At 58.6% G+C, this 13,760-nt stretch overlaps 1 protein-coding gene across 3 annotated transcripts in view; it reads right to left on the reverse strand.

Moving 5' to 3' along the window:
• Window positions 1–13,760, reverse strand: part of NEK6 (NIMA related kinase 6) — a 71,953-nt gene that overhangs the window by 5,802 nt on the left and 52,391 nt on the right. For all 3 annotated transcript variants that reach the window (XM_045196724.3, XM_053920793.2, XM_024562440.4), the window contains exons 7-8: window positions 13,134–13,241; window positions 3,205–3,299 (exon numbers count right to left, since the gene is read on the reverse strand). In XM_045196724.3, coding sequence (XP_045052659.1) covers window positions 3,205–3,299; window positions 13,134–13,241 — 203 coding nt within the window. The remainder of the gene's footprint in view (window positions 1–3,204; window positions 3,300–13,133; window positions 13,242–13,760) is intronic.

Below are 13,760 nucleotides of genomic sequence, written 5' to 3' on the forward strand. Positions count from 1 at the left end.
TTCCGAACAAGGTGCAGCTGATCCTTGCTCTCTTCCCCAGCCTGCTTTATTGCCTGGTCTCAGTCGCACACAGGCCCCTGGAGGCAGCTGTGAGCATCACCATCCCCCGACGCTCACCGGCCCCCTGCTGAGGATCCTAGGGCTGGCACTGAATGAGCCAATTCCTTCAGCTCCCTTGTAGATAAATAAATTCTGCAGAGCCAGGCAGCCCGCTGGGCGCCTCCGTGGGGCGTGCTGGGTAATGAAAATAAAGCACAGGGCCTTCCAACATGGCTGAACTCTGGCATCTCTGCTGGAGCTCCTGGGGCAGAGGAGGGGCCACTGAAGTCGCTCCAGGGCTCCTCACAACCTGGCTTTCCCCTCACAGGGCCTGTGCGCAGAGAGTCTGCGTCTCTCTCTCCACCGAAGCCACGCCTACCCCACTGGCTGGGGAGGCAGCAGAGGCCCAGGCTCCCGTCCCAGAAGGGCTGTGTGACACCTGGAAGTCTCTCCAACTCTCTGGGCCTCAATTCCCTCCCTTAAGAGCGAGGCTGGGACCGAGCTAGTGCTACTCTGTGATTCTCTCCACGTCCAGGGCTGTGGCCTCCCCTATGCTGACCTATTCAAGACAGATCCTGCTGGGCACCCCCGCCCCACCCCCACCCCCTGAGGGCACAGGCCAGGTGTAGTGCTTCAGTGGCTCCTCTCTAGCCATGGTCACCATCAGCACCTTAGGTGACCTGAGGAGGTCCCTGGTGGACATCTAATGCTGAATATCGGCCCCTAAAGACGTCCTTGTTCCAATCCTTGGGGCCTGTGAATGTGTTACCTCATATGGCAAAAGGGATTTGGCAGGTATGGTTAAACTGAGACTCCCCAGATGGAATATTACCCCAGGTGGGCCCTCAATACACCCACAGGTGCCCTTATAAGAGGGAGGCAGAGGGAGATTTGACTACAGAAGGGCAGGAGGTATGTCGAGGGGGTGATGGGGTCAGGAGCCCAGGAAGTACATGGTGGAAGGAGCCAGTCCTGGGGGCACCTTGCCTTTAGTCCACTGAATCTGACTTTGGATTTCTGGCTCCCAGAACGGTGCAGAGTAATTCATGTTGCACGAAACCACCATCTTGGCGGTGACGGGCCACAGCAGCCACAGGAAACCTAGAAGGGGCTTTGGCTCTTCCCATCCTCACTGGGGCCCGGGGAGGGCAGGCTGCCCCTGCCAGGCGCAGGCTTTCCCTGGCCCTGTGCCCAGGTGTGCTCCATGGGGGCCCTGCCAAACCGTCAGTCTTGCAGTCTGGAGTTAGTGGGGAGCCCCTGTCACAGCCCTTCAGGCTGGTGCCCCAAGACGCACGGAGGGCTGTGTAGCGGGAGCTCCAGCCGTGTCTGCGGGGTGTTTCCTTCCAATTACCGAGCCCTGGGCTCAGATGCATCTCCCTCCCTGTCTGCTGGGAAAACATATACTCTGCTTCCCTGCAGGCTGGGGGAGTGGGGACAGGGGTGGTAGCCCAGGGCACAGCCCCCACCGACTATCACCCCTGGAGGGGCTGGCCACGACCGGCCACGTCAGCCACAGAAGTCCATTTCTATGGGAGGCCCAGGGCCATTAGGTTGAGATCAGCCTCTGTTGTCCCCAAGGACATCGATGCCCGCAGGACTTGACTGATTGATGTCATCGATTTCGCACGGCTGATGTGTCCTTCCCCGGCTGCAAGCCGCATGGCCCCAGACACCGCCAACAAATAAATCAACCTGGCGAACCAGAGCCTCCGTGCTGGGGAGCTGCTAATGCAGACGCTGTGCCATTAGACCTGCGTTTAGGTACCCAAGACGAGGACTTGGAGGGCTGCCTGGCCCGGAGTCTGCGAGGCAAGCACTGCAGACCGGCCCAGGCTGCATCTGCCTCTGGGGGCTGAGATAAAGGTTCGGGCAGACAGCAGGGCGGCTCGAGTGTGGATAGCGCGGTACGAGCACGGGGGGCCAGCTGCCATCCTCCCCATGTGCACCTGTCCCACCCTGGTCTGCGTCTCTGTGGGTTTATGTTTGGAGACCCTCATGGTTCACAGAGGCAGGCCGCAGCTTATGGAAGTCCCAGATTCAGAATGGAAAACTCAGGACTCAACCATCTGGACCAGGACATATCCGCGAGGACAGGAGGACAAAGCTGCGTCCTCCACAGGGCGGAAGCCGAGCTGCGCTTAGGCTTCCCGCTGGCCAGAACAAAAGGGAAACGTGGTTGGCTGCAGAGCTTGGCGGCCAAAGGCAGGCAGCCCACGCCAGCAGCTGCTGGGCCCGCAGCAGGTCAGGGGATGGCGGACAGCGAGGAGGAGCAAGGCCATTCACACCTCACAAGGAGGCAAGGTGTGGCCCCATTTTACACTGGGGCAACTGGGGGTGCTGAGCTGCTCTGGGGCCATCAGGCACTGAGTGGGAGCGGAGCTTCAAACTCAGGTCCTTCTGACCGAAGTCTGGGCTCCCGCCAGGACCCTGCATCTCTCCCACCCAGATTTCCTCGGTTACGTGAGCTGCATGTGCAGGCACGCACACACGCTAGTTCAAAATGGCCCCTCTGGCCACCTGCTGGGTCCTGGGAGACGCAGAGCAGCAGCCCCTGCCCCTCAGGACAGACATCCCAGTGGACGATGCCCTCTTAGAGGTGGGTTGGAGTCCCCTGCTCAGACCCAGGCTGGGATGTGGAGGGGGCGTGGGGGGACAGGGCTGTTGATGCTGGAGCACTTAGGCCAGGGACAGCCAGGGTAGCACGTGACCTGGGCTTGGCTTTGTCATTGGCCTCAGCTGCCCCTGTGGCCATAGCCTTTACCCGAAGAAGTAACTGGATTTGGAGGGATGGATGGAGAGAATTCCAGCACTGGGTGGTCCAGGGTCAGGGCAGTAGAGGGTGTGGCCCCTAGCTTGGAGATACTAGAGGGCTGGGGCCTCCCTCTGTCTTTCTGCAACAGCTTCATGGCTGAAAGTGGCCCGTGCTCCCCAGACCCCTACTCGTCTGGGGGCCCCAGGGGCGGCAGCATTATCTGTTCACGTTCTGCCACGTCTGAGCTTACCAAGGCTCAGACATGTGCCTGTTCCTCCACCGAGGATGGCCACCAGATCTGGGAATGGACGCAGATGCACAGACAGATATCATCCACCCCTGGGCTCCCACCCTGAGCTGGCCGAGTGTGCCCTGGCCCGCAGGGGGTCTACCACAGATGTTGCTGGGCTCACCTCATACAGCAAACACCCCAGAGACCAGATGTCGGACTTGAAGTTGTAGCCGTTCTCATGGATCCTCTCCGGTGACATGTAGTATGGTGTTCCCACTGAAACACAGCAAAGGGGTAGGGGTGGGTGCTTATTCTCTGTGCAGGGGCAGGGCATCGGGGCTGAGGAGAGGCCTGGGCTCAGTCCCACAGGGACCCCGGGCATCCCCGTTCCCTCTCCTCCAATCCCCTCCTCTTCCAAAGGAAAAGGCTGGGCCAGGTTGGAGGTTCCCATGCTGGTAGGGCACGAGAAGCGCCCAGGCCTGAGAATCAGTCTGGGGGCTGGGATTTGGGGATGTGGGGTTTCTGTCAACACCCAGGGAAGTGGGACACAGCAGCCAAGCTCCGGGTAGCAACTGACCAACTGCCACTGTCAATAGGGACTGAGCATGTCACGTGTCCCTAACAGCCCCATGAGCAGGCACCCCATTTCACAGACAGGGAAACTGAGACTCAGAAAAGCAGCCAGACGGGGTTCAAACCCAGATCTTCAGGCTCCGGAAACTGAGCCCTTAGCCACCACCCTCAGCTGGCACCGACCGGCACATCCAGATTTGGGGTTGGCCGAGATGTCTTAAACTGGGCAGAAAAGCCACTAACCCTAAAAGAAAAGACTGATAAACTGGACTTCATTAAAATCAGGAACCTCAGTCCACCAAAAGGCCACTCACACAGTGAAAAGGCACAGCCTGGGAAGAAAGTCTCAACACACAGGCCCACAGCGGCCTCGTGTACAGAATATATTTGAACATTTCTATAAATCAGTAAATAGAAGACAAACAACCCCCTACCTCAAATTAACAACTTGAAGAGGCGCTTCACAGAGCGGGCATCCAAATGGCCAGGAAGCACAGGGAACGATGCCATTTTTCTCATTACTCATTGAAAGCACACGGAACTATGGCCACCCACTACCTGAATGGTTCAAGTTCAAAGGGTTGAGAGGAACTGAGGCTGGAACCCTCACACACGGCTGATAGGGCCCTGAGTGGCACAGCCAGGGGGCAAACCGTATGGCCGAGCACAGACAACACCAGGACCCTGCAAGGCCACTCCTAGGTACATACGTATATCCCCCAGAGAAGGGAGTGCTTCTGTCCACCGAGACAGGACCAAAAATGTGCCAAGTGGCTTTATTCGCCATGGCCAGAGGCTGGAAACCAATGTCAGATGCCAGCAGAAGGGGCAGGCTGATGATGTGGTTCACTCACACGACGGCGTACTAGACAGCGGCGGACAAGAACCAATCTCGGGCACACGCCGCAGTGTGGATCCGTCTCCCAGCCCAGCCGTCTTGGGGAGTGAAAGCAGCCAGGCGCAACCGAGCACTCACCAGGATCCCATTTTTATCAAAAACAGGAAAAACTACTCTATAGGGGCAGTCATCAGGGACGGGCTCAAGAGAGCTTTACTGTATTTACATCACATCTCAATTAAAAAAGCAGAGAGGGCACACTTTTGAAGATCTGGCACCGTGCAAAGATGGGAGGATTTCCTGTGAGGTGGTGAGCTCCCCATCACCAGAGGCATGCAAGCTACAGCAAGGGGCTGATTTGGCAGGGCTGAGAAGGGGCCCAGGAATCTGGATTTGTAACTGAGATTCTGATCCCCGTCCGTTTGGAGGGTGGCTGTTCTGCAGGCTTGAGGACCAGATTCTAAAGGCTGCTATATGGAGGATATTTTCACTAGGTGGGAGATACTGTGTACCTGTTGCAGTGGCTGCTGCTGTAGCCAGAGTCAATGGAGGAACCTGAAGTTCAGCAAGGCAGAGGCTGAGCCTGAAATGTGGCTTCCAGCCCTGGGAAGGAGGGATGGCCAGGACCACAGAAACCCGTGGGACCCTGGCAGGGCAGGCCTTCCTGTGAGCTGGGCTTGGAAGGCACAAGCACCCCAAAGCAGGCATCCAGGCTTCAGGATTTTGTGGGCCGAAAGTGTTTCATGGCAACCGAATTTTGCCAAGTGAAAAATGTTTAAAAAGCACAGAACCCCCATCACCAATTAGTGTCACTGTTACTATAAAAAGAAAAGACAGATTAACCCCAGAATAGACACCTCATGATCTCGAAATCAAGGAGAGTCCTTCACAGCAAAAATGTCTAGCTGTTCAAAAACCTTATTTTCTTGTTTTTCTCATCTTCCTGGAGATGTAGGAGAAAACCCCTCACACAGACTCGTACAGGCTGTGAGGTGTTGGAAACCCCCGTTTCAGGCTTCCCGGGGGCAGGACCTCGTTTGCTGAAGCATCCTGTGCCCTGCCCAGGACCGGGTCACAGGTCCCAGCAGGCACCGAGCAAGCGTCTGCCCACTCAGTCCACGAATCCCTCCCTCCGCACAGGATCAGACAGTGTGTGTCAGGTTCAGACTTTTCTTGCAGCCTAATGCACTATTTCCTTGACTGATGGCTGCCCAAGAGGGACTGCCCGATTACTGCCGTATCAGGACACCACGCACCCTTTGATGGCAATAATCCCTGAACAAGGGCAGCAACCGTTGCTGAAACATGTGGCTTGAGAACTGTGTCATCCTCTGCGTACTGCAGGGCTGAAGTCAGGGGCTAATTGCCATTCAGCAGAAGGAGCTGTCAGTCAACGTGCGAACCCTTGTGGGATCCGACAAGTAAACGACGGCTTCCGGTGGCAGCCTCTTGTCTGTTTTGGCCATGAGGGAACAAAACGACAACGAACCGGCAAGTGTGAAACGGATGACCTGTCACAACCAAATCACAGGGCGACATCGGAACAGGTGTCAGTGCACAGCGGGGACCTCAGACCAATGGGAAGTGATGCTAGCGCGCCGGGTGCTGTGGGAGGACGTGCCTGGGAGGTGGGAGCCACCTCCCGCATGGGACAGCCACGTAGGGCTGACCAGGTACACACCGAGATGGCAGGGGCGGGGGTCGAAGGTCCTGTCCTCAGTGAGGGACAGCAGTGTCCACTGTCCAGTTGCACTGCACCCTACAACCCATGGCCAAGCCCCTTCCTGGCTGCGAGTGCGGGCCAGCCCTGACACCTCTTGCCACCCCTCAGTCTTGTCCTCTGCTCATCTGAGATCTGCCTGGGCGTCTGGGAGGGACTGTGGGAGAGAGGACCTGTGCGGTGGCCAGGTCCTGAAAGTGAAGGCTTTGAGTGCCTGGCTCTGCTCGAGTCCCCCTACACCAGCCCTCCCCCCAGCCCCAACCCCAGTCTGCTCTTCCATTCACCTCTGCGCCTTTGCACATGCTATTCCCTGTGCCTCCGGGTGGGCTCCTTTATGGTCCAGTTAAACTGCCCCTCCACCCGGCCAGGGTGAGCTAGCTACTCAGTGAGGACATTTGGTTTGCCCCTCTGCCCTGTCACCACTTCCTCCCTCTGCCGGGGCTCTGGTCCCTGCCTCAGCACTGCTTGTGGTAAAAGCCTTGGGCCCACTGGATAGAAAGGCTGGGGAGCACACCACCCCTCCCCCCAAATCTCTACCCCATGTACCTCTTCACTGTGCTTTCTGCTCTTACCCCACTTTCCACTGGGGTGATGGACAAAAGGCAAACACCCAAATGTCATCTGGAGTTTCCTCTAGATGCCAGTGCCGCAGGTGCCATAGATGCAGACACCCATCAGCCTGTCCATCTGTCATCCATCCATCCATTCAACAGTCCGTCTGTCCATGCACCCACCCGTAACTGTCCATCCACCATCTGCTCATCTACCCATCGTTGGCCCGCTGATCCATCTGTACTTGGCGATAACTGAGCTCGGATGTCGTGCTGGGCCTTCCCAGGAGTGAGCCCGTCGACAGGTAGTGAGCTGCCCATCCCAGGAACTGTCCAGAAGGAGCCAGTTGATCAAGGAAAGGCTGGATTGATCAGTGGCTGCAGCTGAATCCCCTGAAGCAGCTCATTGAAACTCTGGCTCCCGGCTGCACCCCAGACCCATGGGATTGGAATCACTGGGGCCAGGCCCGGAACACCTGCATCTCTTACGGGGAGGTCCTGGTGCTCATCACAGTCTGCGCAGGGCTGTGCAAAGCCTCACCCACCCGCCAGCCCTTCAGATGCTCGGAAACATCTGTGGAACAAATGAACTTATGATGCGTTTGCTGAGGGCACTTTGGGCTGGCCCTGCTGAGTGGGCGCCTCTGCAGATCCTCCAGTCCCCTGGCCCGGGGGAGGGCCTGCTCCGCCTGGGTCTGTGAGTCTTAAAGCTGCAGGCGGTGAACACAGCGCCTCCTCCTGTTTTGCCAGCGTCCCCTGGGACGAAGTGTCCCCTGTAAAACCTGACTTTTCTACTGACGAGTCCTCAAACACTCTGACGCATGATGCACAACTTGCGTTGAGTTTTCAAAATAAGATGAGAGACTTCAAAGAGGTTCCAAGGAGCGGGCCCTGCAGGATGTGATTCTGGGAAAGTGGGAGAAGCTGGCAAGGGAAAGTGCCCTGAAGGCCTGGTCCTGCCCCAGGGGGTCCTGTGTGGGCACTGGGACAGGCCGAGGGGCAGCCAGAGCAAGCCACCTGGGTCTCAAATACCCTCCCATCAGACCAGCCAACTCAGCTGCCACCCACCATCCTCCCTCCTCACAGTGGGGGCCCGAGCTCTGCATATGAAAGCGGAGCCTAAGACGCCCTGACCTCCCTGTGTCTTTACCTAGAATGCCCAGATTTCACACCCCGCAGATATCAGAGGAGAACAGGGGGCCTCAAAGCGGAGGCTGATTAAAGGCCCCGCGTCCCGAGACGCACCATTCCTGTCAAAACAAACTCAGCCGCTGTTTGAAATGCTCACGGTGTTTGAAACATGTTCATCAGCTATGAAAAAGGAGAAGATTTCACATGAAGGAGAGGCTGGGCCTGCGGCCTGCACTCCTTCCCTGCACGGTGGTGTTGAAAGTGGCTGGAGAGACATGGTGTCGCCAGCACCCACCGGCCGGGTGGGACCAGACAGTGTAGGCGGGGGGCGGGGGGTGGGGGCGGCCTGGGAGCTGCACCCAGTGGGCCTCACCAGCCAGCCTCCCACCAACAGGGAACTGAACGCGCTCTGAGCCTTGGGTTCCCCATCCGTGAAACGGAAGAACAACCTTCTGCAGGTTGAAAGGGTGCCCACAGACTCTGGGAGGGCCAGGATGGTGGAGTGCAGGGCAAGAACCAAGGAAGTTCTGGGACCCCAAGAGCAGCTTCCTTGGTGTTGAGCAGTGTGAGCTGGACTGTGGTCACTCTGTGACCCACCTCCAACATCCAACCAGGCCGCCCGTCCTGAGGCGTCCCCTCTCCTCTGTCCCGCTGCCTGCTGCCCTCATTCACCTGGACAACTGACTGGCTTGGCCTCTCCTGTCCTGCCATTCCCACCAAAGCAGGGACCACACCCCATGCCTGCTGGGTCCGCACCGCCCGAAGGAGGAAGGCCAGGTCCTCAGCCTGGCATTTGTGGACGTCCCAGGCTGTCCCTGCTCCTGGCAACGCTGGATCCTTGGTTCGCAACCCGCGCCCAAGTGCATGCGCAGGCACACACACGCACGCACACACCCCTACCAGGCTCGCAGGTGTCACAGCTTACTATCAAGTCCTTAAATTAATTACCAGCCGACCCCACGCCGAGCTGCACACAGCCCGTAGGAGAAGCGGCGACCCGGGAAAAACACCGTACTTTTAGCAGCATTGACTCCATTTCAGATTGTTCACACTAGTACAAATATCTGCCTCTTTCTAGTTCCCACACTGAGTTCTGGAACGGATGTGAAGATTGGGGGCTCAAGTCTCCGACTCTATCCAGCACTCTGTGTTCCCCGGTCCCAGGGGCTCACCCAGGGCCTCCCGGATGGAGAACTGAGATGCGACCCCGCCTCGCCCTCATCTTCGTCCCCCACACCTGCGTGGCAAAGGTGCTCACCTCACTGCATCAGGGCGTCTTCACCTGACCCCCAGCTCTGTGGCGACCTGCACCCCGGGGGCCTGGAGTGCTACGCGAGGCTATACCTGGGGTGTAACTATTGGGCCAGCACTTGGTTCTGGGGGAAGACTCTAAGGAATTCCCATCCCCAGGCTGCAAGCCCCAGAGGACGGGGCCTGGCACACATCCTCCCAGAGCGAATGAAGGACCAAACAGACAAGCTGCAGTTTGCACCCTGGTCAATTCTTCACTTGCTGTCCCCCTGAGACTCCCCTTCTCTCTCTGGAATCCGCTGGTATTGTTCTACCAGTTTGTCCCTAAAAATGCCAGGGACGTGGCAGAAGAGGCAGACACCATTTGCTGGATTATAGGTGTGACCACCCCTGACCTCCTACCCAGGTGTTAGCATTCAGAACCTGGGATCCACTTGCTGAAACCCGTTTTCTAGCCCAATCGTGCCCAAGTGGATGCCCATTTGTGGGGACCATGGGCGCATTTGGCACATATTCCACTGGGTCCCCTGATGCCAGCAGGGGCACGCCCATGGACAGGACAAGAACAGGAGGCCCCGCCCTGCTGCCCCTGCCCAGCACAAGCCCCAGGTCCCACACAGCCCACAGCTGTGAGGTTGGATGGGCTTCCCCACCAGTGCTCGGGCACTCGGTGTGCCCCAGGAGTCCTATGCCTGTTCCTGCACCCAGAGAGCTCGTCGGGATACAAGCCCACTTCCCAGCACGCGGGCCTGTGCCTGGGGAAGGAGCTGGCACACTCAAAGGGCCTCAGGGCCCACTCCCTTCTCAACCTCGATTTCCTCATCTGTCCAGTGGAGACAATAAGCCTTGGTGGGATGATTTTTCAAAAGCAAAATGCTTTTCAAACACCTTTTAAGCTTTGCCTTCTTTGTTAATTCACCTCTTCAGTGAGGTCAGTGACTACAGAAGCTGAAATACAGGGCAGGGCAGCCCCACGGCCCCAGTTCCTTTGAGGAGCTCAGCACTGCGCCTGCACACTGTGGGCCCTCAGGAGGTGGCTCCACTGTCTCCATTCCGTGCCACCCTGGCACTGGCTGTCCCCCACCAGTGTGGGGGCCCCTGAAAGCGGGGAAGGCTGCCTAATCTCACGGCCTCTGCACCCAGGCCAGGGAAGGGAGAAGGAAGGAATGGATGCCCTGCAGTCAGGCGTTGGGCCTGGGGAAGCCAGCACAGCTGACCCCTCTACCTGAGGGAGGGACAGAGAGGTGGGGTGTGAGCCAGCCTCCGTCCCGCCCTTGCTCTTGTCCAAGGCCCCGCTGGAGGCCGCCCTGCCAAGGCTGCAGAGTCGCAGGGCCTGCTCTCCCAGCCCCACAATTTGTCTTGCAGCTGCTGCCGCTGCTCCGAGCAAGACACTTGCTTGTAGCTTGTGCGCTGTGTATAGGCAAATCTTTCATTTTTCTTTCATTACGCCGGCGTGTACTGTCACTTAATTTTTATGTATGCAATCCTTCCTGACAAATATGATCTGCTGCCTGGTAATCCGTCTGACGCTCATTCCGCTCTCGCTCTAATTACAGCTCCTGCGCCTGACACCAAGGCGGCCGCTCTGCCACCGCTGGGTCCCGCACCTGTCAGCCCGGCCATGGCATGACTAATGCCCTTCATGCCAGCCTCGAGTTAGCAAACACAGAGGCAGGGAGGGGCCGGGAGAGGGGGCGGCAGGGGGAGATGGGATCTGCGCGGCACTGACAGCGGGGCAGCGGCCCTGGAGAGGAGGTGGTTGCCGGGGCAACGTGGCTGCCACACAGCAGCCCCACATAGTAGGTGTGCACAGATGTGTAATTCACACCCATGCACTGGTGAGGAGGAGCCCCGTGCCACCTGTGTTCTTTCGGAGTCATGACCCAATGGCAGTAATCCCTCCCCAACTAATGTGTGTGCAAGACTCCGTCAGCTGCTTGCAGGATCTCGCTGTGGAAAGCGGCTCTTTCTCCTGCGTCCTGGAGACTTTGGGTCCTGCACTTTGGCTCTGCACTGTCACCCTCTCTTCTGGGACAGCGATCCCAGGAGGGCTCCTCCCGCCCACCACGCCCCATCAGCCTCTCACTCAGAGGCCTTGGGAAGAGCCCGGCGCAGGCGGCATGGCACGTCCCCAAGTTCCAGTTCCCTCTCATTAATACAATAAGTGCAGCAGTCACACCGATAGACTCGCGCTGTCGGCTGAGCCCATATCCTGCCCGTTCCAGTGAAGTGACCCTAACCGGCTCTGACGAGCGCCGTGGGCCCCCACCCCCACCCCCAGTGGGATGGAGGAGGGCCAGGGCCTGGCTGACAGGGGACAGGAGGCAGTGGCTTTAACTCTTCCCTTTGACAGGTTGAGTTTCTGGCCTTCCTGAAGCTCTCCAACCAGAGAGGTAAACGGTCCCACATTGACAGACACACTGATTTGCATGAAGAGAAAGCTCTGAGGGGACTAGCAAAGACAAGGTGTCCCCCAGGAGCGAGTCGGTGGCCGCGCTCGGGCGGAAAACCCCGCACCACCTGCCAAGGCCCCTGAGCCAGCAGAGGAAGCACGAGGCCTGCACTGGAGGCTTGTCTCTGCCCGAGCTAGGGATGCCGGGGAGCCACTCGAGCTCCCTGGCCTCAGGTTCCTCACTGGCTATGGGAGGTGCAAACGAAGGGGCTAGAACCCCTGGGATGGCGGCGACGCTTTCCTCTTGAGCTAACAGAAGACCAGCAACATGCCAGGTGTCCTCCGGGGTCAGATGGAGCCGAGAGTTTCACAACCACCACACACACACATACTCACAGGCACTCACAAGCACACGCACACACACACTCGTGCTCACACGCTTATAGTCTTTATAAACAGCTCAGAGCTGTCGATCTCGAGGGCCAGCACACTTCTCCTGACGGTGTCTGTGCTCTGGGAGCCTCTCAGCCATCGGGGCCTGGATGCACGGTGACAGCTTCCACTAGGAAAGTGTGTCTTCCAGGAAGCGCCACCCCCCCCACCAGATGCTGTGTGCACTCACGGCAGGCCACAGGCACTTGGGGTCAGAGGACGGGGGATGCTGGCTGGGGCCGTGGAGCGGGGCGGAGAGGAGCAAACTGAGTTGGTTTTCCACGGAGGTGTTCACAGGCACACAGAGAGGGGAGCCCATGAGCACCTCCCGTCCCCCGCAAGCGCCGCCCCGAAGAGCCAGAACTGGCTCTGAAGTGTTCCCCATGCCCTGGTGAACTGCTGATTCGCTCTCTGTAATGCACAGGGGGCCCTATGTCTGTGTCCCCCCCACCTCCCCGGCGGCTTTGCTGGCTACTCTGTTCCAGTCCAACGTAAACGTCTCCATTGTCCGTTGTTCCAAGTTTTCCATCAGTTATGCAGTCGGCCCCTGGGTTCTGAAGCCCAACACTGCTTCACGTGACCTGAAACACACACCCGACGCAGTCTCTCCCCCCACAAGCCCTCGGGGCTCCCTCACTCCTGGGATGATGCCTGCCCACTGAGTTCGGCATTCGAGGCCCCGCAGCCTTCCTTGCCCCCTGAGGTCCTGGGGACCTGGCTCTCCAGCTCACCCGGTTCCCCCCTTGCTGCCCCACCAGCTCCTGTTCACTCCTCATAGTCCAGCCACACTGCCACCTCCTCCTTCAGCCCCCACAGCTTCAAAACTGCCTGTTGAAAAGACAAAAACTGGACATTCCTGAGATGTTCCCCAGCAGGAGGAACAGATTGAGTGTGGCACAGCCACAGGTGGAGCACTACACAGCAGCGAGAAAGAATGATTACCGTGTGCCGGGACAGAGCCATGTTGCCACACTCCACACACTGGGCCCAGGCCCCCTGTCCTGGAAGGGGCAAGGTGGCTTGAGGACACAGGGAAGCCCCAACCAGGCCCCCTCGAGGAGTAAAACTCCCTCTGAGTCTCCGTTCTGAAGAGGCGAGCAGAGTTTGGACTCTAAAGGCATTTTCCTGTGCTCACCAACCAAAGGCAAGTGGGGAGACTGTTCATGTCTCCCCCATGGTCCCCCCAGACTGGGGCTGTTGGGGTGCAGACAGGCCCCCTTACCCAGCGAGTGGGCCGCGGTGGTCTCGGAGCTGAAGAAGCGGCCCAGGCCGAGGTCACCGAGCTTCACGACGCCCGTGGCCGTGATGAACACGTTGGCAGGCTTGATGTCTGCAGGGAAGGAGGAGGGGGTCGGTGTGGGGTCAGAGGGACAGAGGGAGGCAGAGTCCCTCGGGTGATGGGGGACCCAGCCTCCAGTCCTGCTCCCTCGAGCAGTTTCCCCACCTACAAATGGGTCTAATTCTACCTGCGTCCCAGGGCTGCTGTGGGGTCTGGCAGGGCAGGAAGCTTTGTGCTGTCGTTCCTTTGTAACAGCTACATCCCTGTGCCTAGAATAGTACCTAGCACATAGCAGGCCGTCTGAGGGTTTACTGACAAGTGACTCTGGCCCCACCTCGCACGCGGCAGGCTGGCGAACGCAGGTGGAACCCCCGAGTGGAGGAATCGTTGAAGTGGCCCGTGTTAGCACCCAGCACCCTTCCTGGAACCCAGAAGGCATCTTCCTCACAACTCGGGATGACGTCAACTTCTGGAAATATTCCTTTGTTGGCATCTCATTTCCTTTGCCGCTGGCCAGCCAGTCCCTCCACCCATCCTTGCTGCGACCTCCTCCGTGCCAGCCCCTGGCTG

The sequence above is a fragment of the Desmodus rotundus genome, chromosome 1 (assembly GCF_022682495.2).
Source record: "Desmodus rotundus isolate HL8 chromosome 1, HLdesRot8A.1, whole genome shotgun sequence".
Classification (NCBI taxonomy): domain Eukaryota; kingdom Metazoa; phylum Chordata; class Mammalia; order Chiroptera; family Phyllostomidae; genus Desmodus; species Desmodus rotundus.